This window comes from Zingiber officinale, chromosome 8B, assembly GCF_018446385.1.
Source record: "Zingiber officinale cultivar Zhangliang chromosome 8B, Zo_v1.1, whole genome shotgun sequence".
In the NCBI taxonomy this organism is placed as follows: domain Eukaryota; kingdom Viridiplantae; phylum Streptophyta; class Magnoliopsida; order Zingiberales; family Zingiberaceae; genus Zingiber; species Zingiber officinale.
This window is the reverse complement of record NC_056001.1, coordinates 18,660,553-18,688,387: the sequence shown is the minus strand read 5'-3', so window position 1 is coordinate 18,688,387 and position 27,835 is coordinate 18,660,553. Positions and strand designations below refer to the sequence as shown.

At 35.8% G+C, this 27,835-nt stretch overlaps 1 protein-coding gene across 3 annotated transcripts; it reads left to right on the top strand.

Moving 5' to 3' along the window:
- Positions 1-197: 197 nt before the first annotated feature.
- On the top strand, positions 198-25,933 carry LOC122015803 (pentatricopeptide repeat-containing protein MRL1, chloroplastic-like). Of its 3 annotated transcripts, none has more exons than XM_042572844.1 (20): positions 198-595; positions 5,715-6,183; positions 6,304-6,535; positions 6,703-6,766; positions 6,854-6,998; positions 7,126-7,241; positions 9,333-9,461; positions 9,608-9,781; positions 9,871-10,035; positions 11,174-11,314; positions 11,781-11,880; positions 14,104-14,212; positions 14,281-14,372; positions 17,858-17,948; positions 20,336-20,374; positions 20,902-21,133; positions 21,220-21,312; positions 23,881-23,929; positions 24,674-24,810; positions 25,140-25,282. In XM_042572844.1, the coding sequence occupies exons 1-19, from the start codon at positions 302-304 to the stop codon at positions 24,769-24,771; spliced, it is 2,832 nt and encodes a 943-aa protein (XP_042428778.1). In that variant the 5' UTR covers positions 198-301; the 3' UTR covers positions 24,772-24,810; positions 25,140-25,282. The 3 variants fall into 3 exon arrangements, with proteins under 3 accessions (XP_042428778.1, XP_042428775.1, XP_042428776.1); XM_042572841.1 differs by having other exon boundaries at positions 199-595; positions 24,674-24,767; positions 25,140-25,933; XM_042572842.1 differs by lacking the exon at positions 20,336-20,374 and having other exon boundaries at positions 199-595; positions 24,674-24,767; positions 25,140-25,933.
- The last annotated feature ends 1,902 nt before the right edge of the window (positions 25,934-27,835 follow it).

The window sequence follows — 27,835 nt, the reverse complement described above, 5'->3', positions numbered from 1 at the left end:
CTCTTATATCATTGTGCCACAGGGGATAAAATTAAAGAAGAATTGAAAAAAAAATCAACTAATACTAGGGCGAGTATGAATTATCGATAGTTCGGGAAGCATACGAGGGCATGGGTAACGAAAATATCTTTGTGGTCCACACGATTCATCGCATCTCTTTCTCTTGGCGGATTCGATTCTTGATATATCCGCTCCGTCCTCATTCCCACTCCACCCGCCTCGACCCTCCTCATCTCTCTCTCTCTCTCTCTATCTCACGCGCGCCCCCGCTCTTCCCATTCGTTCTCCTTCTCCTCTCGGTATGGAGGTTGCGTTCTCCGCCAAGCCCCACACCCCCATCTTCTACGTTCCCCTCCCCTTCCCCCACTCGATCTCCAACCGGCTGGAGTTTCTTAGACGTGGCAGCCATTCTCGGCCTTCCTCCGGCCTCCGACCCCTCAAGAGGAGCAAGAAATCAGAGTTAAAGATCCATCCCTCCAGATGCCTCTACGATGATTTTTCATACGAAGAATCCGTTATTGCAGTTGCCGCAGTGGCCGCGGCTTTCACTGCTTTCCAGTTAATGCACACGAAGAAGAGGAGCGAATCCCTTCACGTGGGTGATTTCTTTCCTTTTATGTTCCTTTTTGGTTCCTTTTTTCATATTCAAGATGTCCCTTTCAGTTTTTGATGATTTGGTTTGATGTATAGTCGTTCGTTTTTTTTTTTTCACTCGGAAAACTCCTGTGCATTCGTTTTTGATGACTAGCATTTTTTATGCATGGTAGACATGAATGCTTGCACTTCGGAAGTACTGCACGCATGATATATAATTGACATGCGGGTTTGAGGAGGGAAAAGATCAATCCTGTGACTGATATTCGAAAAAAATGAACTTAATGCTTTTCCTGGTTCCAACTGTTTCCTTTTGCCAATGAACTCAACCATTCTTGGTCAGCTCGTCATTAACTTAAAATAGTTAACTTCAGAAATTGTTAAATAACATGTGGGTTAGAGATGGAAAAGATCAGGCTTTCTGTTCACTGAAATAGGAAAGATCAGTTTAGTAGTATTGCCCTGGCTGTCTGGAGTTTCTTTTAACCACATGACCTTGGCTTGTTTTTCTCAGCTTGTAATTAAGTAAAAGTTTTGCAGAACTTTTAGTTGTAGACGGAAATTTCATTTTTCTAAATCCCATTTCTAGGGATTGTCTTCATATGCTTCCCTCAATGCATAATCATGAATCCCATCTCATTTTCTCTGATGACGGCTATTCTTGTCTGAGACCGTCGACAAATGAGCCACCGGACAACTCTATGTTGACGAAGTCGAAGTCGCCGAACACCAAGGGAAGGTTGGACTGTTAGGGACTCATACAAAGCTTGAGAGAGAGAGAAAGAGAGAGAGAGAGAGAGAGAGAGAGAGAGAGAGAGAGAGTTAGAATGGAGGCCAAGGCAACCACTCCGACGCTCAAGTCAAGTCGCCGACGGGGTTGAAGAAGAGAATGAAGGTGAAAGAATAGCCAATTAGAAATTAAAATGCAGGGGCGATTTTTGGTATGCATACCTCCTTTGTGAGATGAATCACCTTTTATATTTATTCCCCTATTGGCGCTTGCTTTTTGTACCTTGATCAATGGGACACTCTGTACAAGTAAAGAAGGTGTCACATGACCATGGTCTATGAGTCGTGTCACACCATATCCTGCTAGTCACGTCATCCCATGTTTTGCAAGTCGTGTCATCCCATGTTCTGTACACCCCACCTCCTATGCGGACTATGCTCTTGGTACTAAATGCATGTTACAACAAGGCTAAGTTCAGCAAGATGAGTCGAGGTGATCGAGCCGAATGGTGGAGCTTCTTGTCTCAGGTCAGCCAAGCTGAAGGGTGGAGCTTCTCATCTGGGGGCCATTGTCGTTTGAGTAGAAGTGGTTGAGCTGGAGAGATTGGCTCGACTGAGTTGAATGGTGGAGCTTCTCGTCTCGGGGCCATCGCCGTTCGAGTAGAAGTGGTTGAGTTGGAGGGATTGGCCTAGCTGAGCCAAATGGGGGAGCTTCTGGTCTTGGGTCAGCTGAGCCAAATGGTGGGGCTTCTCGTCTTCAACCTTCGAGTAGAAGTGGTTTCCCGTTGACCAAACCCCATCTCAGTATGACTATTGACCTTCCTAGTACATGTGGGGGCTTCTAATACTCACTGCATTAACCACTATAGCGGTACCACCAATTTAGTCAACCTTAATGATGCAGGAGGAACCAAGGATTTTTTTATTATTTTTGGTAATTTTTGATATTTAAGGTATTTTTGTTATTTTAGGTATTGTTGACAATTTCTGTTTTCTATTTTTGTTTGGATTTAAGTTTGTTTACGAATTTTAGGATTGCGAGTCTATTAATAATGTTTTCCTTTCTTTTAGAATTTCTTTCCTTTTTTTACAAGCTAGAAATTGTAGTCTATATAATAGAATTTCTTTTCTTTATTTATGTCTTAAGTATCAGAGTCTATATAAACATGTGTGTTTATCTATTTGAGGATAATCCTCGAATATTAAATATTTTGTTTTTGGAAAGATTTGGAGGATAGCGGATATCTCTTCTTGCCTTCTCCTTAAACCCCTCTTCTCGTCAAACCGTAGAATAGTCGCTATCTTATTCAATGTTAAGTGGTTGTGGTCGCAATAACAAACAACTTCCGATTGAGAAAGCTGAGCACCGTGAAAAATGGTTGAGGATTGAGGATTTACAAGGCAAGTTGCAGATTTAACCCAGCGTATAGTTGTGACAATGTAAAATCTTGAAGATCGCGAGGTACATGGTCGAGAGGATCAACATAACACCTCGGATTTTGAGTTGATCTACCCGGATTTTCTGATACGCACAGAGAATTTTGTTGATTGGATCAACAAAGTGGAGTGGTTCTTTGACTATAAGCAAGTTCCAGATTGGATGAAGGTGAAATTGGTTGCCTTCAAACTCAGAGGTCTAGCATCGTCATGGTGGGAGTACTTGCGACACTCACGAGACCGACAAGGTAAGGCCAATATCACGGATTGGGAAAAGATGAGAAAGAAGATGAAATGTCACTTTCTTCCTTTTGGTTACACTCAAACTTCCTTCCAAGGACGATTATGATTCGCCATAGAAGATGATAATTTCAATGCCCAAAATGACCTGCACGGATTCAAAGATAATTTGGAGGAAGAATTTGACCCAGAAGAGTATTAAGATGAAGAAGAGTTTGACGAAGAGGACCAGGATGAAAAAGATGGAACTTTCTCATGTTATCTGATGTGTTGAAACATGATATCAGTGAAACCCCTCAGCTTGAGGAAAAATTGATAGAAAGAGAAGTGCTAGAGCATCACATAGATTCCAAGCTTATAGAAAGAAGCTTATACAAAAGCAAGCCTGATGATTACACTCGTCAAATCATTAATAACAATACATGTTCCTCTGAAGTTCCTCCCAATGATGGATGTCAACTTGAGAATGCTGCTTCAGGTTGTGAAGAATCAGAAAAGCTAGTTGTTGGTGAATGTCAATCACATACTTCAGCTAAAGAGATTGTTGAGATTGGTATTTCATATGACCTGAAACAACCTTTGCAAGGGAGTAAAGTGGTTATTTCATCTGACACTCCTTATGTTCTGTTTCCTGAAAATCACTATAAGTCCAGAAATTGTGTGGCCGATAACATGAATGTCGTGACATGGAGTTGAATGGTAACGATGCGAATAACAACCCTATTCTGTCTAACACTGATGAATCAGTAAGAGAACCAACCATCTCCAACTGCACTGTTGGAGCCATCAATGATAATAAGACGGAAGAATCTCATGAGACTTCAATGGGATTAGCCAAACAGGTAGAGCCATCGAGTTGTATGTCCCAAGAAACTGCATATGTATTAAACTCTGCAGATTCTTTGTTATCTGAGGCTATAGAAGGTGCCAAAAGATTATGTCTCATCACCTACACAAACCTCATCTGTTGTTATGTCTGCATCAGACTCTGCTAGTAAATTGACTTTGATCTGAATGAAGGCATCATTGGTGATGATGGATACCAAGTTGCTGCAGCTGCTGGTTTTGACATGGACCCTTTCCAACATTTGAAATCTTTTTCTGAAAATTTCGGTGCTTCATGTTTAAAGGAAGTCGGCTCGTCCTTTATGGATTTATGGAAGAACAAGCATGAGAAAGGGAAAGTTACAATCAATCAAGACAGTGTATTTGAACCAGTTCTGATTCAAAGGGAGTCGGAAACAATAAATTATTCATTACAACCTATGAATTTTATTACTAACAATTGGCATGCCCAAAATGAAGCTGTAGCAAGTACAGTTCTGGTAGCCATCAGTATCTAAAGGGTTCTAAACAAGTGACAAAGATGCAAAAATCCTAATCTCAACATGCATTTTGAAAGTCTGAATATGGGAAACCTAATGTTGTTGAAGATACGATTGTGCAAGAGTTCAAATTGAGTAGATACATGAAGAAGGCAATAGATGGAGAAGCTAAGATCATTTCCTAGTTTCATCATCCAAATGTGATGGTTTTTTATGAAGTTGATAAAGATGAAATTGCATACACTCTTATCACCCAAAAGGAAGCTCACATCTATCCGCAACAAACAATTGCCGATTTGGTGTGATAATCTTCCTCGGGTTACCACCTGAAACTATTCTAAACTCTGGGACGAGTTTTTTTAACCTAGGGCGACTGATGCAGAAGGAACCGAGGTTTTTTTTTTTTTTATTATTTTTGATAATTTTCACCTTTTTATATTTAAGGTATTTTAGGTATTTTTGACAATTTCTATATTTTGTATTTTTTTTGGATTTGAGTCCGTTTAAGAATTTTAGGATTGTGAGTTATTAATAATTTTTTCCTTTCTTTTAGAATTTCTTTCCTTTTTTTACAAGTTAGGAATTATAGTCGATATATTGGGATCTCTTTCCTTTATTTGTGTCTTAAGGTCTAGAGTCTATAAGAACATATGTTTAGCTGTTTGAGGATAATCCTCGAATATTAAATAAAAATTTCCTTTTTTTTTGGAAAGATCTGGCGGACATCGGATATCTCTTCTTGCCATTTCTTCAAACTCCCCTTTTCGTCAGCCCGCAGGATAATCGCTATCCTACCCGGTGTCACTTAACCTTTTCTATGTAGGATATAAATTTTCATTTTATATGCATCCACATGATTGGATTCGGTCACTACCCAAGCCTAAAATTGCATAAAAAATTGTATGAATTATGCCACGGAGTAGTCACTATCAAAGGATTTTTTTTCCCGATGAAGTTGTTCATTGTAACTCAAATACACTTTCCTAACTCTAAATTGCTAATTGAACTCCAAACTTATGGCAATGTAGGCAGAGTCACCACAATCTCCCACCTTTAAGCATACCTCTGGAAATTCACTGGAATGCACACAGCCATTATTAGTAGTAATGGAGAAATGGTTTGTCCTGCCCATCCAGTCATGCTATTGGTTGGATTCATTTCTCACTAATCAAATTATCCTAGAATCAACTTGGGTGATTATTGAAGAGGGGATTACATATTCCATGTAGTATTTTGCATGCTAGCCATTTAAATACTTGTTAGTGTCAGAATGACATTAGGTTTTGCTGATTTTAATATTTGATTAGTTTTTTTCAAGAAAGTATCATCGTGCGAAGATGCTGAAAATTGTTGATAAGCTAACTTTTAGCTTTTGTGCTAAATTGTCAGTTTTCAGGTCTAAAAGTTTGTGATACTTTCTTCTTCAAACCCTGCAAGGATGATGCTGCTATTAGGAGAAAAGCAGATGCTTCAAGAGAGTTTATAATCAGTCGACATAATCAATTTGTATATGAGGGAAAAAATAAAACTTTTGAGATGCCTCAGGAATTTCATCTAGAGAAAGGTATGCACTCCACTATTTCAGACAGGAAGCAGCATAATGCTGTCAAAAAAGGTATTGGTCCTTGTCACACTGTATCCACCAGCTGTAATAATTCCTTCCCTTCTGGTGTTAATTGCCAAGAAACTTCTGTTTGTGGCAAAGAGGAAGAGCTTGACTTAAGATCAATATCACGCTTTAGAAGCTTGATTGCAGAGCCACTTCAATTTATTCTTCTCCCTAACAATAGTTTACATGGTCAGTCTTCACATGACCTGAAGGTTCAGAATGTCCTTGCAAAAAGCTATTATTTTACAGGTAAACTTTAAGACGGATCCATAGTTCTATTTACTCAAGTAGTCTTTGCTAATATCTATGTTCCTGCATCATGCGAAATGTCTTCTTACAATTTGCAAGTGAATAATGCATTTTATTCAGACAATACAAAAATACAATCACCTCGTGCACGCTTTAAGGATGCTTCAGAAAGAGAAGAAAAAGTACTGAACAAAATGAATGGACATACTCAAGATATGACAAAAAAACTGAGGCGTGAAAGGAATGATTCACTCTTGTCTAGGTTCCCTCAGTTGAATGGGAACTTAGAGAAAAGTACAAATGGTTTTTCTCAATGGTTAAGAACCTACAATCATCTCTTGAGAGCTGGCAGGTATCATCTACTTTACATTATCGTCTGATTTTATGGATATATGTTTCGAAGTAGATCCTCTTCTTATTCTCTGGCATAATGGAGCAAAAAACTCATTATAGCAATGGGAACTTCCAAGTCTATTTTATCCTCCAATCAAATTAATCAAAAGACATTTGTCTTATCAGGCTCAAAGAATGCATTGACTTGTTGGAGAACACAGAAAGAATGGGATTGTTGGATATGAACAAGGTCATTGAAAACTGGCAGTATTATGTAGTTCTTTTGTTTAATTGGTTCAAGTTTCAAAATACTGATTGCTGATCCTTATCTTTTCAGGTCCATCATATGAGTTTTCTAAATGCTTGTAAGAGTCAGAAGGCTGTTAAAGAAGCTTTTCAGTTTTGCAAGTTAATCCAAAACCCGACGATGAGCACTTTTAATACGCTTTTATCTGTCTGTGCTAACTCACAAGACTATGAAGGTAATTTGTTCGAGCTCTGAATTTGGCCTGTTCTAAAGAAGACATAAAAAATGGTACTTAGAGAAAAGTACAAATGGTACTTCTTATCGTTTGCAAGTTATAATGAGTAGGCTCTGTTTTCTTTTAGGAGCTGTCCAAGTTATGCTTCTGATCAAGGAGGCTGCACTTAAACCGGATTGTAAACTTTACACTACACTGATATCAACCTGTGCGAAAAGTGGAAAAGTTGATGCTATGTTTGAAGTATGGATTTCTTCTATATTCATCAACACGTCAATAAAATTACAATTTTCTAGATTTTCTATAAAAGGTTTTGGTTTTAGATGGTTTATTTGTAATTGTTTGACATGTTATTTCTGTAGTTATTAAAACAATGGTTACTTTTAATCTCCTAGATATACTAAAGGGATGGAATATTTTGGAGACAATTATTAATTAAGCTTAAGAAATTCTTAGCATCATTGCAAAATGAAGACACATCTATAATTATTTTTGAATGGATAGTATGCTTCATCTACTTTTTCGATTCTTCTGATTTAACTTGGAGGCCACACCTATTAAAGTAGTGTGATGCAGTATAGATTTAATTAGTAATTAGTTTTTGCTTTAATGTAAATGTAAAGTGCTTTCACTGTTAGTGGCTGCTTTCCATAAGGGTTTATAGTTTTGTGTGCAGATTCATTTCTTTTTTTAATTTCTATACATAATCATCCTGTGTAGCATTCAATGACCATAATGGCTGCAAGTAAAATATTATTTGAGTTTTCTCCTTACTCATTTGGTTAATTGTAATGGAGATCTAATCACACATCTTCAACTCTACTTGCTAGAGGTGAATTTTACTAGCGGGAAAGAATGATGCAGTAGGCAGCAAAGTATAAAGTGCCTGCATGGGAAGAAATTCACTGTTCTGCTCGTCAAGCAGCACGCAAAGTGCTTGGCATTGACATCGGGAGCAATGTAAAGAGAGAGAAGAGAGATTGAGTGAGAGAAGCTATTGGACTTGAGAAGCTCATGTTTTTTTCGTTATTCATTCCAACATTCTACTTGCAAAAATTGAATAGATTATAAGCGTAAATTATTATGAAATAAAAGAACTATACAATTTATAAGATAGTAAAGCCAAAAATTAAAACATAAGTTATTGAAAACATTTTTAATTTTAAGAACTAAGGTGATCAAATTAATCAACAAATATAAACATAAGAACAAACATGTAATTGCAATCTAATTAATTATTAACTAAATAAAATAATTAAAAATTATAACTTATGCTAACTAAAATTAATTTTTCTATTATTAATAATTCTATTAAATAAGTATTTAAATCATATTAACACGACATGATATAGTATCAAAACTGTATTGTGTTTATCAGATAGCATGACTTGAGATTTTCAACTTAGAGAGTAGAGACATAATTAGTTAGTCTATTAATAATTACTTTAATCTAACATGCTCTCTTGTGTTATGAATGGGTTAGCCAATCTCAAATAGTTGGGATGGTCACTATCTTGTTTTCTCTCACTTCTTCCTTTGTCTCTTGTGAAGTGACTATCTTAATTTCAGAAGAACCTTAGCTTGTGATAAAATTAAGAAATGAATGTGGAAATTTAGATTTGTTATATTATATTGGCCACAGGTCACAACAATGCTTTTCCTTAGAGAAACCTTGAGGGAGAACTCAGTTAATCCCATACTTGCTAAATAGGAGGCACCTCAATTGCATAAGCTCTCAAAGGATTTCTACACATTCCCATGTGTGACTATGAATGTGGAGCTCTGTTGCTTTGACACATTCCATGGGCATGGAGTACCTTTGTGTCAGCACAGCTCTTTGGAGCATCTAGAGGCATTACCCCACGTCGGTACCATGATATAACGGAGTGGAGCTCAATACATCTTGATACTCTTCATTTGGGATTATAGGTGTTTAACACTTCTTTAAGACAATCCATGGACATGGAACACCTTTGCTTCAACAACCTGGTGTATGCTTGCATTGATTTTAAACTTGACACAAAGGTAATTTCTATAAGATATAATTAAACCACTATATTTAAACAGAAATCATAGGATTGAAAGTATTATCTCACTTTGCTATTGTGAGCATCTCTTTGCAGTCTCATCTGATTTTTATCCACATTGATATGATCAAAACTGGTCTTGTATGCAAGTAGGCCAATGATCTATACCACCCTATCCATGAATTTGTTTAGCATTCCAATTAGAGTCAATTAAAGTTCTAATGCGAAGCAGTATAAAAAAAATACTCAGTATGATTGCTTTAATTTTTAATGATTTATGCAAAATCTCAAAGATTTTTTGGCATAGGTTTTCCATGAAATGGTAAATTCTGGAATAGAGCCTAATGTCAACACATATGGGGCACTTATTGATGGTTGTGCAAGGGCAGGACAAGTGGCTAAAGCTTTTGGGGCCTATGGGATTATGAGATCTAAGGTATGGTGATAAACATTTCATCTCTAGCTCTGCTCTATTGGTAATTTTGTTCTTAATTTGAATACTTTCAAAAAAATTTCAATACTTGTTAATCTTTTCCTATGATTATTGTTCATATACTTAACAGGGTTTTTATTTGCCAGTAGAAAGTGCAGCCTGATCGAGTTGTATTTAATGCCCTGATAACTGCATGTGGTGAGTCAGGAGCAGTTGATCGTGCCTTTGATGTTTTATCAGAGATGAGAGCTGAGCCCAAACCAATAGATCCTGATCATGTTACTATTGGTGCTCTGATCAAGGCATGCACTAAAGCTGATCAGGTATGTGCCATTTTTTTATGTGGTTTTCCTAAGTCCTAACTACTACTGTCTATTTTGCCTATGAGTCTCTAACTAATGGACCTTGTAAGGTTGATCGAACTCGTGAAGTATATAAAATGCTTCAAGAGTATAACATAACAGGCACTCCAGAAGTTTATACTATTGCTGTCAGAAGTTGTAGTCAGATAGGTGATTTGGAATTTGGTCTTGGAATTTATGATGATATGAAAAGAAATGGTGTGAGACCTGATGAGGTACTTTTCATTCACCAAGCAAGTAGCTCCCATTTTCAAATGTGAATTGATATTCTCTTTATTTGGCCATATCTCTTTATCTTCAAAGAAGGATGCTTTGAGATGGAAATGTTCAAATTCTATACATATTCCCGACTATGATGCAGGACAATAGCCCTCTGAATGTCTCTTTGTTCTTTAGAATAGTTATCTATAATATGAACCAAGCCTCTGCCAAATGCCCATATTTAGCACATCTCTAATTGTCCACATCTAGTTTTACATTATCTTAGAGAATATTTAGTAATGAAGAGATACGGTAATTTTAAAATTATTTTTCCAAATTATGTACAACTTTACTTCACCCATGCTGATCTAAACCACTTTGGACAAATTCTAAAATTGGCTAGTTTGGACAGATTTAAGGTTATACAGTAGTCAAGTGAAAAATACTGCATGATCCAAGCGATATGCTATTGGTTCTTTGATATATTTTCTTCGAAAGACTGGTTCAGGAAGGAAGGTATATATCCTACATTACTTGGTTACTTGCTATATTAATTGAAAGAAAACATGCCAATTTGATATAATAAATGAAAAAATTCAAGTGTGTCGATTTGACACTAGAAATGAAAAATAAAACATGCAGTGAAAATTCCTAGCATATGGAACCATGCAGACATGTGGCATCTGACACAATGATGGTTCAATGAGCATTGACTTTTTTTTTGGGTTGAAAATCTTGCACGTGCTAAATAATGTTACTAATTAGTTGGGTATTAAGTATTAACTTCAAAGTTCAAACCATCAACTTTCCCTTGTTATTTCAATTGTGTGATGGAACTATTAGAAGCACCATCTGTTTACGGAATATAGTTTATCTTGATATTTATCATTCCAGAATGGTGCATCGCTAGAGCATTGACATTTGGTACAATTCATAGTTCATACATGGGCTTAAGGAAAAAAGAAGAAGGTGTATTCATCTTTTTTTTCCCTCTAAAACATGAATTTGTTTCATTATGCAATTATATATTTGTTAATCACGAATTGTTGATTTGCATATTTAACTTGCTTATACCAATTTTGCCGATCACTTATTACCTTGAATCAGTGGGGAGGAATATTTGTTTCTTATTATCCATAGTGTGCCATGCAGATGTTCCTTAGCACTCTAATTGATGTTGCTGGGCATGCGGGGAAGGTAGATGCTGCCTTCAAAATCTTGCAAGATGCAAAGGCTGATGGAATAAAAGTTGGGACAATGTCATATAGCTCTTTGATGGGAGCTTGTTGCAATGTATGCCTGTGAATTTAACACACATATCGTTTTAATGAACTCAATGTACTAAAGTACACTAACAAGCCTTTTCCTTTTTTTAAACAATTAATGTTTCATTTTATAATTTTCTTAGCAAATTTATTTGTTGTCAATTTTGAACATTTGAATACTTTCCTTTTTGTTCTCTAACTACAATCTGAAAGTGTGAATGAAATGCACATTAAATGAACTGTAAGACCACAAATTGTAATCATTAGGTTTAACCACAATGTATTTCATTGTAGTGATTTACTATTGGTGCCATTACCATTTTGAGCTTTCTCCTTGTTCCCGTTGAATAGGTTCAGTATTCACTATGTTAAGAATTGGAATGCACACTATTTTTACAACAGTAGTAAAAGTTAACAATAACTATTAGCATGTTTGGTTATTTTAGTCGTATTTTATCATTTTTATTGATGTAAATCATTCTCTCTTTTCCCAGGCTAAAAATTGGAATAAAGCTCTCGAATTATATGAGGAAATAAAGACATTAAGATTACTTCCAACAGTTTCTTTGCTAAATGCTTTGATCACATCCTTATGTAAGTCACTTCTTGGACATGAACTTGTTTGGTGCTAGTTCTTTCTATTTGTGCATGACTTGAAAAGCTTGGGCCGTTCCTTTATTGTACAAGTATAGTCGGAGATGAGGTCCATAGGATTGGATACCCAAGTCCTCTAGAGAAGATCTAAACTGGATCAGAAAAAAAAAGGGTTCAGGTGAGTGGATGGTTCAGGTTGAACACCCTTCACTTAGGACTTCGCACTTGTAAAGAAGAACAAAAACACTAGAAATTGGCCCAATGGGATCTAATTCTGATGCCTAAGCTAGCTCATAAGGAAGGACGATATCCTACTCACATGCCTAAGTTAGCTTCATAACAAAATATCTCAAGAGCAATTTATGTGATAACAAATGATATGAGTCACATGTCTGTTCGCCAACAAGGGAGATTTAGTGTAGAGAAGGTGAGGGTGAATCTATGGTTTGAGACAAGCATAATTGTGAAAACTGAATTAAAGATTAAATCACATGAGCACTGGGTCACTGGGTATTGATGCGACTAGTTGTTCAATTGCTAGTATTGCAAATCCACCCAAGCATTGACACAACCAAGCTAATTCTTGGGCTGAACAAGATTAACTGGTCCAATTGCATATTTGTCTCAACCATTTAACAACAACTAGGACAAACAAGAAAGCTAATTGTTGACTAGCAATGCAGAACTCTATCATTTTATGGCTAAAGAAATCCATATTTTACCCTATTCTGAGAATTGAGACAATTTTAGGGAGATCAATTGTGGGTAATCTGCAACTGATTTCTCTACTAACAAGTCAACAAGAGATACTTATATTCTAGTCAAAGATGATTCCTGCAAGCAAAATGTTCTAAAAGCAAGTAAATAGAATGATAAATTTATTACTCCTAAATTGTAATTAATCTTTAAGTGGAGATTATGGTGCACATCTGTTAGACTATTTGCTACACTTCTACTGTTTCATGCTAAATGGAGTTGGATTCATACATGAAGTAATCAACAATGAACTAGAAGATCTATAAATTTCTACAATGTGAAGGAGAAGAAAAAGAGATGAAGGGCCTCTTGCTTTCTGGTTGACCCTCAAGCATAGGCAGGGGCAGCAGTGGGTTGGGGAAAGAAAGGGAGGGTGGTTGTCAGGTGAAGGTAGAGGTGGTATGGAGCTAGGTCAAATGTCACTGCTTTGAGGGTGGTGTTGAGGAGAAACACAGGCAGGGACTGGTATTGACTCAATAAATGGAGGTAGGGCTCGGTGTTGACTCTAAAAGCAGAGATGGGCTGGTGGGCAGAGAGCTACTTCAGCCAGAAAGGGCTTGCTGGGACTGGTTGAACTAGATCAGTGCAAGTAGATGATCACTTGGTGCAGGAAGGGGTGGCAAGAACCACAGGCTGTTGGGTACAAGCAGAGCGTTAGTGCATTGCTTCTCCATTCAGAAAAAGGTTAATGTCAATCAGAGAACACAGGCAGGATCAGTTGTTGGGCACAAGAGGGCTGAGGAAGTGGTGGTAGGATGGTAACTTTTGTGAGGGGCGTGGATAGATGAATGTAGGGATATTTTTTATTTGGGTGTAGTTAAGTTTTAATCTTGTAAAGACGTGTTTGTTCATCATAGGATTCATTAGATGAAAGAGCATTTTGGATATTTTGAAGGTCATGAGAAAACTGCTCCAGCTTTTACTAAATCTTTAAGTATCAGACTACTTGAAATTGAATCCTCTTAGACATAAGTGTGCCTTGAACGTTGGTATGGCATGTCCTCATGTTAGATGAGTTTACTCATGTACTTGCATGACTAAAGTTCTCCGTGATGGGTCAAATTACACTGTGATCAGCATCCAGTACGGGAAAGGGGGCAACCCTCTTTGATTCAAGACTGGTCAAACGGTCATGGTTGAACTAAATTCTTTTTGTCTGCTTGAGTAGTGATCACTGAAACTCCTACCCAATCAAGTATTAATTTTGATGAACTAGTTTTTTGGTTTGTATTTATAGCAATATTTTTTTTTTGACATTTTATGGATATCAGTTTTATATCTCTTTAAAAGATGAACTAAACTCAACAATCGAAAGAAAAACACACACATTGCTTATAAAATTATGCATCAACCAACATATTGTCAGAACCTTTACCGGGTGTACTTTGTCAATTCTCATTCCCAGTCTTGATTTTATAACCTATGACGCAACAGTTTGGTTTGCTTAGAACCATAGTATGTGTGCAGGTGATGCTGACCAATTACTGAAATGTGTTGAAGTTCTTGACAAAATTAAAAAGATGGGGGTACAACCAAATGAAATTACATATTCTGTGTTAATAGTTGCATGTGAAAGGTAATGAACAGAAGTTAGCTCTATCTATATGATGGTAATTTTCTGAGAATGATTATTTCACTTTGAAGAAATGGTGAAGCAGAATTGGCATTTACACTCTTTGGAGAAGCTAAAAGGGATTACATTCTACCAAATCTTATCATGTGCTGTTGTTTGACTGGTACTGTCTTGAACTTGTTGATCAATTAACATCTTTTATATGACCTTCACTTTTTGGTTTTTGCAATGCAATTATATGAGATAATCTTGCCTCAGTTGGCTCTGGTTTTGACTAAATTGTTACCTGTCTAATACCCAGTAATGGTTCTTGGTTGGACCAATGTGGTATTAGTACTGTAAACTTGGTCTCAGCCATCCCAAATTGCCTCTTTGATATGAGAATGTGAGAAAATAGATAGGCATCTAGAGTAATTGAAATGACTAGAGAAAACAAATGCCTAGATGAGTTTTATCATAAAAACTCATATAATCTTAACTACTTCCAAAATATATTTCCAACATATGTTTCAGTATGGGTTTTCTAGCTACTTGGATATGATCAAATTTCTTGCATGATGTTTTGGTACTGCTTAGAGGTTCAGCAATTTGTGAGGATACAAAAAGAATCTTTGATCATATATGAGAAGTTAGAAAAATTGAAAAGTATAGGAGCTAGGAGAGTGCTGTTATGAACCAGAACAGTTTTAGTTGGGCTGTTGTGAATATTCTGGTCTTTGCAATATGCTGGTCAGTACTCCAGGTATCATAGAAAGGTTTAAACTGAAGGGAAAAAAATTATTGGGGTTAATTACGGTACTTAGTCCACTCTAAAAGGGCAGCCCAGTACACGAAGCTCCCACCATATGGGGTTCCGGAGAAGGATCCATTGTACGTAGTCTTACCCTGCTTTTTTATAAGAGGCTGGTTCCAGGATTCGAACCCGTGACCTTTAGGTCACAAAGCAACAACTTTACCGTTGCACCGAGACTCCCCTACACTCAGTCCACTCTACCCAGGTATATTTTTCATCATAGTAAAAATTACAGGTAGGTCCCTAGGTTCATAATACTCCCATACAAGATAATTCAAATATATCGTACAAAGCCGACTTGTTACAAACATACTCAATTCTGGGGTCTCTTAAAGGATTTGGTTTGTAAATCTGCTAGTTAATACTGGAACTGACAAACAAGGAGACAATTTCATTCGATAATTGTTTCTTTCTAATAAGGTGGCAATGTTTTCTCATGATACATTGGACTAGAGGCTGTATACGATAATTTTACTGCTACATGAGTTAGCTATGAGGACAAAGAGGATAAAAATGTAAATATTTGGATGGTAGTGAGGCATAATGTAAATAGCAAAACGTGGGTGTGAAGTTGAAGCTTTCTAGTATTGTTGCAAAGAACAATAGGAAGGTCCAAATCAGAGATAGAATAGGATGGAAGAGGACAAGAATCGGAAGTGTTTCTAGAAAATGTTTATGAGGTATGATGGCAAGAACTTTAATAGGCACATCAAGTTTGGTTTTAATCTTTTTATACAAAGAAAATAATATTAAAAAAATTGAATGGACTTTCATTGATTGCCACTATGTCAATCGAGAATACTCCTTTTTGAAGCTATAAAGCACTTAACGTCAAGAGTGGAATTGACATAACTTGGAGATATCAAAATGAACTAAAAGATAAGGTGTTGATGCATGCTACGAACAAATTAGAGAACAAAGAGCTAATATGTTTCCCTAATTGGCTTGATTCACACTTAACAAAATAAACACTAGACAGACTAGTAGCCACATGCTTTTAAATCTGAGGAGTTGAGTGACCTAGACAATTCTGCATCTTAAGAGGTGATGGAGCCGTCATAATAGCAAACGATAAAGACACATCTAGTTGCTATGGTCTGTGAGACTCATGTCATATGTCAAACACCTTGCTGATCCTCAAACCTCGAATGAAAATAGAAGTCATATCAAATGCTACGAAAAATATAAGGATTTAATTAATTTACTACTAATAATAAGCTTAATAGAAATAAGTATATAAAATAGAGAGGCTAGAGACAAGAAAGGCAAAAGAGAAACATTCTCATTGTTTCTAATAAGTGAATGAGACTCATTGGTTATTTGGCATTGATAGCCTATGCTAGTGCATAAGAGCTGAGAAAGCGCTGTTACCAAAAATGTGCTCTCAGACCTCCAAATCTAGAATCCTGGAGAATAATATTGGCGTATGAGATAAGCAAACGATAGATGTAGCATCATGAGCTAAAGAAGTAATTGACTATCACGAAGCACTAACTATAACTTGGTATTTGAGGGTGTAAATATTAAATTAAAACTACAATAGTGGAATCAGATGCATTTATAAAGAATGACTGGTTGGAAAACGATAGAGTGTCTAGTTGACATCCTTGACATCTCTAAGTTTCTCACAACGGGAACATTTGATCTTTTCTTGTCTCCATGTCATTGAAAGAGATTATTAATCACATTTAGGCTCAAATAGTTTCATCAGTATGTCGGTTTCTAGCCTATAACCTAGTCTTAGTAGCTAGAGAAGAAACATCAGAAGATGCTAACCAGGTTGGGATTAATGACGTACACTCTGCTCTCATATGGTTCTCCTAGGAATTGTTGGCTCGAGGGGTAAGGTGCTCTAGTTGACTTTGGCCTCTGGATCAAATTATAATTGTTTGGCTCCATAAAATATAACTCTTTCCATTCAATTTCTTTGTGGTAATCGTCATAGAGTCAACAAACCTAAAAAGATTAGGGGTAAGAAGTAGCAAGGAGGTAGTTGAGGAATTTTACATTTTTGATTAGGAGAAGCTCGTGAGAATTGAACAAACAAGGTGAGGTGATGCTCTATATTATATATTAAACAAAACTTTAAAAAACTAGAGGGCCCATGTTAGTTTACCACAGTAACCCTTTAAAGACCTACATTAGTGGAACGGTGATCATACGTCCTCATGTGAAGGACTAGTGCTTTGTGATATGGAACAACAAAGATAAAGTGGTTTTGGTTTTATCTAGAGGATCTGGCTAAGAAAGAGAGCTTATGTGGCCGCTAGGTAGAGTGCTCTGATGGGTTAAAGTTTGAACTTTGCAAGTATTTGATGATAGAGGACGTGCAAGACAATGAGATAGAGACTTTAATGATCTTCTCGGCAGGACTCTATGGTCAAAACTTGAGACAAAACAACTTGAAATGGCATTAGAGGTCGTAGAGGAGAATCTAGAATGTGACAAGTGATCATGTGGGTGATCTGAGAGAGGATCAAGAGGAGATCGTAGCTAGGCGTTGTTGGTAAGAGGATGAAGGTCAAGAGGAAGTCATGTCTTGAGTTGCTGACGAGAGGTGATCCTAGTTAGAGATATGACTTGGCTCGATGTCCCTGGCAAGAGGAGATCAATGTGAAGCATGGGAACAATTTCACTCTAATATGATGTAGTGGGAAGAATTGTTAGGGTCAATTATCCTAGGTAGTCCTCTGCTAAGCCCCTAGTATAATTATATGACATCACATTTAGATCCCTAGGTTCAATATAAACCATGGATGTAGAACTAAAAAGCATATAGTTTCTTAGTTTCTTTGATCTCATCCAGTGCCTATTTTATCATTTTCAAATTAATTGACTCTTGCAACTCTTTATAGGATTATGCTTGTACAGTTTCAAGAAGGCTTATTCACTTGGTGAACCCATTGTGAATTTCAACTCTGGTAGACCACAAATTGATAGCAAATGGTAAGTAACCTTTTTAACTTTCCACGAATCACGTATTAATATTTAGTTATTATTTTATAATGTCTAGTGGTGTGGGCATTTTTTGAATTATCTATAATGTTATTTTCTTTAACTTCTTTGCAATCGAAATGAACTTGGGTGGAATGTTGGGGGGAGGGAAAAGCTACTACACTAAAGCTTCATCTCTCGCATACATTTTATTTATTTATTTATTTTACTTAGTTGGCTTAAGTTAGCCTACTGTGGGCTCATTCATCCATTAGGGAAGTTTACAAGGTTAGTTATGCTATTTAAGGGAAGATGTATTTTTTAAATATTTCCTTACTACTCAATAACATTAGACAGTCCATATATTCTAAGTGTGAATGAATAAAGGAAAAACTTATTGATAAGATAAAAAGACTTTTTTTTAAAAAAAATGTGAAAGTGAAAAAAATGCCAAGATGATTCTCTTAATGGGAGTAGGCTACTAATTGATGGTTTTGAGAGATTTTGTTCCTTATTGTGAAAGTCAATACAATCAATATCTTCAATCATTGTTACCTCTCGAAGAATCTTGTTATTAGGAAAATTAGGGTTATTGCCGAGGAAGGCTCTAACTATATTTATTATTTGTCTATATGATTTTATAATAAATGCCTTATATTTACAATATTCACATAGCGGTCTCTAACACTCTTTCAAACATGCTAAAAAATATGATGAAAACTCACCTTGATATAGATATACTCTACCATACAACCTCTAGAGTGCTAAGTAAAACTAATAACCTTATGAGTCAGGCTTGTCAGACTCATCATCCCAAAAGAAAATTAAGGAAATTATATTGAAAAAGAGACAAAGGAAAAATAAGAGGAAGGAGAAACAAAGAAGGAAGAAGTGGGGAGGAAAAAGTACATGACATGGAATCTATCCTAGTATAGGGTGGAGAAGCTATTGTGAGATTGAAGTGGGTTTGTAGGCTGGCAATGAGTCATCTCTTGTAAACTATTGCGAGGGAGGAGCATCAGGTGGAAGTGAGCTAGTGATAGAGTAGCTGAGTGGTAGCTTGCGCGAGGAGACTCTTAAGGACATGAAGGGTCAGTGAGAAGGGATTGTATTATTAGAAAATGGGGAAAAACTTTTCATGAATTTGGCTTTTTTTGATGAGTTATTGTGTCTCAATTTAAAAAAAGAGAGTCACATGTTAGATATTCTTCTTTTGTACTAAAGCATATTCTAGGGGACTACTTCATAGCATACAATAACTTCAATTTGTATACTACCTCTATCTTCTTAGCAAGACACTTTGAATGTTGTTCTATACATGCTTCTTTCATGAGGTAACTACAGAAGAAAGTATTAAAGTATTCTTGATATTCAACTCGTGAAGGGCCACTAAATAATGGTACCAAGGTAAGAAATAGTTGGGCTGAAATAATTTTAGCCACAAGTAAAAAAGTAATTCCCTTTATATACCTTAGTATATTCATTAGTCACAATTATCCTTCAGCTGATCCCCTATGCTTGTTAGTGATATCTTTGTTGGGAAAATGATGCTCCCAAGTCGTCGGGTTTGATTTGTTTTGATTCATTTAGCAAAAGGTTCAAATAGATTGACCTTTGTTATTATTATATGCATTAAGTGTGCGGAGACTTAAAATAGTGCACATAGAATTCACAGAATTGGTTGACTCAATGTAGTGGAGTTCATTTGTACCTAATGGATTAGAGTCCCAGAATGAGTGTTAGAGCTTTGGAGTAGTTTGTACGACACTCTACGCCAGAGTGTCGAGTGGTTGCAGATGCAATTATGGAGATCTTGTGCCTGATGGCATTGTGACCCAAAATGAGGTAGACTCATAGGCATGGATGATTTGATGTCATGGAGCAAGCTCAAGGAGCTTGGTGCATTTAATGGACCAAAGGCTTACTATGAAGTGGACTCTAGGGCAGCTTGGAACAAGGAGGGCTCGTAGTCGTGGAAGGTTGAATGACATGGAGTAAGCTTAGTAGTTTTGTGCATTTGATAGAATCACTAGTGATTTTAGTCAAATAGAGCATGTCAATCAATAAAGGACTCAATTGAATACAAGAGTTCTATGAACAAAATGTTTTTGTTTGAGCAATAGTGAGTTGGATGTGACCTCCTTATAGTCAACTAAAGGGTGAGCATTTGACTGGAGGTGGACATCTAATCAACTGAAGATATAGTTGTTGGCTTCCAACGATAATATTTGCCAATCGGCCATTTAGAGGGTGTTTCTAGTCGACTAGAGCCTAACAAAATGTGACCATTATAGAGCTCATTATAAAAGATCTTAGGGAGCTTTGAACTTCAATAGGTTGTATAAAAAAATTCTTTATACTCCTCAAATCAAATGCTAACACTTCTCAAAGTTTTTAAGGGCTTGGATCAAGGTTGAAGGCTTCAACTCAAGTTCTTGGTAATCTTCTCATTTCTTAGCTATTCATTTTATTGTATTTCAATGGAGTAATAATTTTTAAACATTCCAAAGTTCTGATTGTTAGATGTTTATCTCATTATAACATCCTCACGCAAATAAAAACCGGCTGCAAGTGACCCCTTGCTACCATATCCTCCAATAAACGGTCAGGTGCTCTCCTATGGACTTTGCACATTTAGATCCACTAGATCGCTGACTAAAGTCATGGTTCCCAACTTATTTTTCGTGTTATATTACAACTTACCCAATGACGGTTTATCTTTAAGTAATCCATTTTGCCAAAATAGGGATGCATCTATCTGATCTGAATACGGATCAAGTAGGCCTAGTAAATTGTTTCTCTAGACCTGATAATTCTATTATCTTTGTTAGTAAATCAGAAGATCCAATTGTCTCATTGTATCTTTTCTATGTAGAAAAGGATTCTTCTTTTGTCAAATTCAAGCGCAAAGCTTGGTATAATTAAAGATCATTAAAATGTCTTGTTCGTATCAATATATTGGCAGGACTTCACTAGCAATAATGGTCTACCGTGAAACTATTCAAGCTGGGGTTATTCCTACAATTGAAGTGTTTTCACAAGTGCTTGGATGTCTGCAGTTTCCACGTGATTGTTCACTAAGGAATAAATTTATTGAGAACCTTGGATCACATTTTGATGCATCCAAATTTGCAAATGTGAGCACATTGCTGGATGGTTTTGGAGAATATGATATTCGTTCTTTTTCCATACTCGAGGTATGGCATCAGAAAAGAGATTTTTTTGTCCCTATTTTTAAGCTGAATTCAGCACAAAACTCAATTTGAGTCTCCTTTGAATTCAGGAGGCTACTTCATTGGGTCTAATTCCACGTGTATCAATGAAAGACAATCCACTTATTGTCGATGCAAGGAAATTGCAGATACATACTGTTGAGGTGAGATTGTTTTGCATGGGGGAAATAATTTCTTTTAAGATCACGAGCCACATTTGCCATTTACTTTCCATATTTCTTCTTTCTAACTTGTTTCTGACGGTTTAATTTTGTCTTATTTGAGCATTGGCTGGCATTCGAGATGGTCATATTCACTGGATTTGTTTCCTCATTTAGCAACTAATAGAAATCTCGTTCCTTTTTTTTTTATTTGTATTGGATCAATTATATTGTGCTGACATAGTAGTGGCACGACAGTAGTATTTGAGATCTCTTGAACCTCTTGTCCTAAAAGTAGTAATCTATCTTGATAAAGTCAGTTGATTAGGACAAAATTCTACCTTTAAGGAGCCATGCATGCACCTTTAGATACATATTGTTCTGAAAGAAATGGTGAAAAAAGAATCAGTGTCAATTTCTGTTCTTTCTCTTTTTTCTTTAATAGATTTTTGTAAAAAATGTTCTTTCGTCCATTTTTCAGGAAACTTGAGATGTGCTATCACATTCTAACCTAAAAAATGGAAATATATTGAACTCATTGGAATTGAACTAATCGCTCTCATTAATCTATTATTTTTTAGACATTCAAATGATGATGCAATTTTCTTGGTCCTGAAGAGCCCTTTCAATTCTTTTAGGCTCATGTTCTAATTTGGGAAAAATCTGTCCAAATTTTATTTGCACATAGAAGTCAAATAATTTTTTTTGTCCAATGGCATTCATGCTATTCCAACTCAACTCTAGTTTGCTGATTTAGGGTAGTTTCTGCAATGAGCATTATCACAAGAGTTATCCATCTATGATGCATGACACTATTTTCTCGAGGTAGGGCCCTGCCATTTACTTAAAGAGAATTTTTGTTGATTTGTTAGGGGATTAATTTAGATGATTAAGGTCCTTTTAAAAACTCCAACCTAAAATTATAAGTAAATTAAAAACAATCAAGCAAAGAAATACCCTGTACCTGAAAGGATCAACCAAACGAATAAATAATTGTAAAATATAAAACAATCTAAATTAAATTAGACTTCTACCAAAACTTTACTACACTTCGAACAGGACAACTATCAATTTAAATAAATGGCTTAAATAACTCATCCACCTATATAAGAGGATTAACCAAAACAAACATTTATAAAATCCATAACTTTTAAAACTAATTCCACTGCCCTTGTAGACCTTGTTTATCCTTATTGCCCAACAATGCACTGGTTTTAATTGTCCATCACTCATAGCATGCATGCTAATCATTTGTTCCTTCAATGATCTTATCAACCTAGATCACGCTTGACCTTGCCCTCGTCAATCTCCTCTGCATCGATCCTTTGTCAACCTCATAAGCTCTTGTTGAACAACTCCACATGTTCCTGTTGCTAGCTCCTTCATCAACTTCATTTAAGCTCATAGAGATGAAGGCTAAAGAGAACGTTTCTCTTCTAACCATCTTAGAGAGCCTGCATTGTGTAAAACCAGGTGATGTGATTTAACTTCAAAATGTATCTATGGTATCACTTTTGATATCCTTCCACTTGAGATTTTGACAAAGCAAATAGAGAGGAGGGCCTTGAAATTTGTGCTTTCCTCTCTCCCTTCCACAAGAGTAAACATAACCAAAGGGTTAGACAAAAATAAGTCTTGTCAAAGCATGTGGTGTTTGAGGTGATTGAGGGCCTTCTCTGATTACCTATGTAGGCATGAGGCTACAGAATGTTTTTTGGCATCCTAGATTTCACTTAAACAAACTTGTTTGCTTTCAGGAATAGTGCTGAAGGGGTCTAGTGAAAGCAAATGTGCATGTAGGTGAGTGAAGCATTGACAAGTGTGTGTCAGGGTGAGGGTGGTGTGGCAGGGAGGGCAGATCCTCTGGACCGCTTTTTGCGGTCCAGGGGATGGCCCCTTGATGTGGATTGGTGAAATGAATGGTCCCCATTCATAAAATAGGTGGGGACCATTCATCCCCACCAATCCACATCAAGGGACCATCCCCTAAACCGCAAAAAGTGGTCCAGAGGATCCGGGCTGTGTGGCAGGTACCAACAAATGTGACAAACAGCACGGGTACAGACGACGGTGTGGGTATATTCTCATGAAGACACAGGTAATGCTAGTTAGGGCAAGAGCAATGCAGGTGTGTTCCAACAAAGAGGTGTAGGCAGCATGGATATGCATCGGTGATGCTGATAGTAGTTTGGGTTATAGCAAACGAGTCGAAGGTGAAATGGTGATTTCTTTCCCTCTCACCCATTTCCTATCTACCTCTTCCCCTTACCCAGTAAACATATTTTTTTTCCCTCCATCCATCCCAGCTACTCTTCCCCTTTTCCCTTCTATCCTTTTCCTCTTTTCCCTCTTGCTTCCGTCCTTTGGGTAAAAAAGCCTAAGTGGCATATGCACTCTTATATGAGACAACATCAACATAATTTCAGTTTTATTGAACGGTGATAGTTATTTCTATATGGAGTAGTCTAATTCAGACAAGCTATGGATTATGGTAAAAGACAAACTTTTTTTACCTGATATCGGTTTATGTGTACTATCAAATAGTTTAATTTATCTTTTCGAACGTTTCAGGTTTATCTCTTGATGATTTTGAAAGGTTTGAAGCATCGTCTTGCAGCTGGTAATTTTTCCTTTATATTGATGGTTGGTTTATTATATCATTAGTTATGATCTAAAATTCTAAATTTTAAGCTGTTGATTCTAAGAATTTGTGGAGTTCATAATTCTGTACTTCAGAAGGATTTACATAAGAACCACCGTGCTAATGTTATTTGTGAGAATATTTTCATTAATTATCGCAATTCAGTGATGTGAGGACTCAGGTAGTATAGTTGTCCACTGTAGTGAATTGATTCAAATTTCTTGTTGTACTTGCATGTCGCAATATTTTCTTCTCAGGTTTCAGTTTTATGTTTGAAATTTCATTAGTATAACAATATACTAATCTAACATAACCTTATTATAAACAAAATGAAATCCTTATTATAAACAAAAAGAAATCAAATACATATATGGCCATAAAATAATATTTTGAAAAATATGGAGTAGTTTTGAGAAGATTGGTAAAATTTGAGCCAATTTATTCAAATGAATTGTTGGAACATGATTGGATCCAAATTTCTATAAGGAGATATGAAAGAGAATAAAATAAATTAAATTATGAAATTTTCTTAAAGATTGTATGAATTTGGTGTCCTCCCCACTACCGGCTCTGGAAAAACATGAAACTTATTCATGTTGGTTTCCTTGCCACAAATAGGTTGAATTTTTCATTCAGCTTTGATTTGTGTTCCTACCTTGCTCTAATCTATCTTTAGTTGTAGTCTTCTCTTCTATTTATTGGTTTGTTTTTTTGTTTTTGCAGGTGCAAGGCTTCCAAATATAACTATTTTGTTACCTACAGAAAAAACCCAAATAGAAATTCTGAAAGAGGAGAGATCCATTCGCCTTGCTGGAAGGTGAAGAATGTGTCAAAATTATGAGTTTCCTCAGTTAATTATGGTTGCTTTCTTAACTTTTCAAACTCTTAACAATCATCTTGAAGTTTTATAAGCATGAGTAATCCATACGCTCAGAGCAGTAGATATACGGGATCAATGTCATTTCAGGCCTAAAAGTTAATCACCCCCGATTTCATTCATGTGGTTCTGTGTCTTGTATCCCATTATTGCATCTTGTACTTTCCTTTTTTGTTTCATCATAAAATAGAAAAACAACTCATGTCAGACTTAACACTGTACCCGCATCTATAAGTTCAGTTTCAAGTTGTGAAATGCATTAATTTGTTTTCACTTGGATATGGTTTGAAACTGAGGTTACATGTTAAGCAGGGTCGGACAGGCAGTTGGTTCGTTGTTGAGAAGATTGGGCCTTCCCTATCAAGGAGATGAATCATATGGCAAACTTAGAATCAATGGTCTTGCTTTGAGAAGGTGGTTTCAACCAAAGGTTACTTCTTCATCTTTTCCAGGAAAACCTGCAGATATGATTTCAACAACTGCACGCCTAGCAAAAGGGATTGCTAAACAGCAGCGAGATATCAGGATCAGCCAAAATTTGTCGCTCGAATAACCATGCTCCACCTTTCGTGGTGTCTGCACTTAAATTTGGGTTTGGCGAGATGAATTAGAAAATCTTCCAGCCTGCATTATGATCGCTGATGCAAAAGTAATGCTTTCAACTTGGTTATTGTCATTTCAGAGGTAGAACAATACAAAGTGTAGTATTGGTTGAACAGTCAAAAGTGTTGTCAGCTTCTGTTATCTATCTATTAAGGCGAAGGTGTCATTTGCCGATTGAAAAATGAAAGACACATGATTTAAGTCGTTTGTTCGACTTCCATGCACATCCAAGAGTTATACGCTTGAGGCATCAAATTTGAAGCATGATGGATTCAAAGATGTTTAACAACATGTTCGACATATTTACAGAGCTGGTGATTTACATGTTAGAGAGCATTTGGGATCGGGCTTTAAATTCTTGTTGCCAAAGAAATAAAGATAATTCTGCTAAAGGTTCTTGTTATTGTTTATCAATGGCAATGGGACAGTAAAAAGTTCGGTTGTCTTATGTTAATTGTAAGTCTCTGTATTGTTGTGAAAGCACAAGTTAAAGTTGTGGTGCATTTTATGATTGCATTTTGGTAGAAAAAGGAAATTCAATTGCTTAAATCGATAACCACTAATTGGATCAAAGAGGTAACAACTATGTCCCGGGTTATGAGGGAGTGGTTAGGCTTTTAAATTTGGATCCCAATAATCTCAAGGTTCACTTGCAGTGAATTATAAGAATTTTTTTCTTCAATAGATAGCAGGTTTGAGAAAGCGGACCGTCGGGATAGTATACTATTAGCGTCTCTCAATTTATTTTGATAATTGATGAAATTTTTTTATAGAATTGAATCGGTCGTCTTAAGAATTAATCGATTCGAAGAATTAGACATTTGAGGGCAACTATAAAAAAAAAAGTAACAAATACTCGTAGCATCCCCGAGATTTTGGCACAGTGATTAGATTATTAAGTGTGGATTCTAAACATGTTAGGGTTAAGACTCATTTATTGGTAAATTATAGAGTGTTTTTCTTAGTTGGGTCATCTTCCTCATTAACTAATTTAGGGAGGTAGATACTTGATTTTTAAAAAGTATGACAAACGTGCATTGCCGTTATCATGGTCGGTATTTTTTTAAAAAAAATTTATAGATATTTTTTTTTTTATAGAGTCTGGCCGATCATTTGGATGTTATTTTCGTTATCTCACGACAGGAATCCTCCAATGCACCACCCTACTAATTTTGCCTGTCGTCTTCAGGGCTACAGCCTGTCCCGTCAATCATCTCTCACAGTGTCTCCTCATTAGTCCTTGCTGTCATTTGATCCTTCAAATGTTTCAATTGTATAACTTCGGATTGCATTAAAGAAAATATTATAAATAATCTCAATTCAAACATGTTCCGAACTCGACTACAATCGAAAATCCTTACATCTGAATTTGAACCCGATTTAAATAATCTAATTAGAAATGAATTTTTAAAACTATTTTTGCTATAATTCTTTATTTCTAATTAATATTCTTATTATTATTATTATTATTATTATTATAGTGATATTGATATTGCTATATATAAAAGTATTTTAATTTCTAAAATAAAATTTTATTTAAAATCAAAAAATCTATTAAACCCTAAATTCTGTTGAATCCGGATCATTCTGAATCCAATCCGAAAATTCTCTATCCAGAATTTACTTCGAATCTTGATATTTTTCATATTGATTTAAGTCGGATTGATGGATCGATTTCATTTTTAACATAAAAAATTTATTAAATTCTAAACTTTAGTTAATCCAGATCCATCTAAATCCGAGCTAAAAATCTCCAATCCAAAAGTTCTCTAACCCAAATTTAATTTATATCATGATATTTTTGACATAGATTGAAGTTGGGTTGACGGATGAATTTCATTTTTTACACCTCTACTTCTAATCATCTCCTCCCACTCTGCCAATAAATATTAGGGTTAATAACTTTAAACCCCCTTGTATTTTATTGCAGGTTACATTTTGCCCTCCTCTATTTGAAAAACTACACTTAATCCCCCTTTGATATAAATAAAAAAGAGAAAAAAATGACCAAAATAACTCTAACTTAAATCATACTTTATAAGAAAATGAAAAATAAAAATAATTCCGTAACATCGTTGAAAGCTTAACCTTAACCCGACCTGATTTAGAAAAAATATCCTCACAAAATTCACACATGCACCAACATAAAATAATAGAAAAATAACAATTCTGAAAGGGATAATCAACCAAAAACTCATTCCATCAAACAAAAAAGAGCCAGAATTTTAAATTAATGAATCAAAATTAAATAAAGATAGAATAAAGTTTATCATTAAAAATTAAAATAAAGACCCTTTGATAATTTATAAAAAAATCACCCTTTTAATTTTTGTCCAAAAATAAATTTTCATTCAAAGCAGCTAAAAATATTTTTCATTTCAAAAAGGTGCTGCTTTGAAATGAAA

Coding starts and splice junctions, on each gene's coding strand:
- LOC122015803 (XM_042572841.1), top strand. CDS start 302: ATGGAGGTTGCGTTCTCCGCCAAGCCCCACACCCCCATCTTCTACGTT. Junction 6,536..6,702: donor CATCTCTTGAGAGCTGGCAG/GTATCATCTACT, acceptor TTGTCTTATCAG/GCTCAAAGAATGCATTGACT. Junction 9,782..9,870: donor CATGCACTAAAGCTGATCAG/GTATGTGCCATT, acceptor GGACCTTGTAAG/GTTGATCGAACTCGTGAAGT.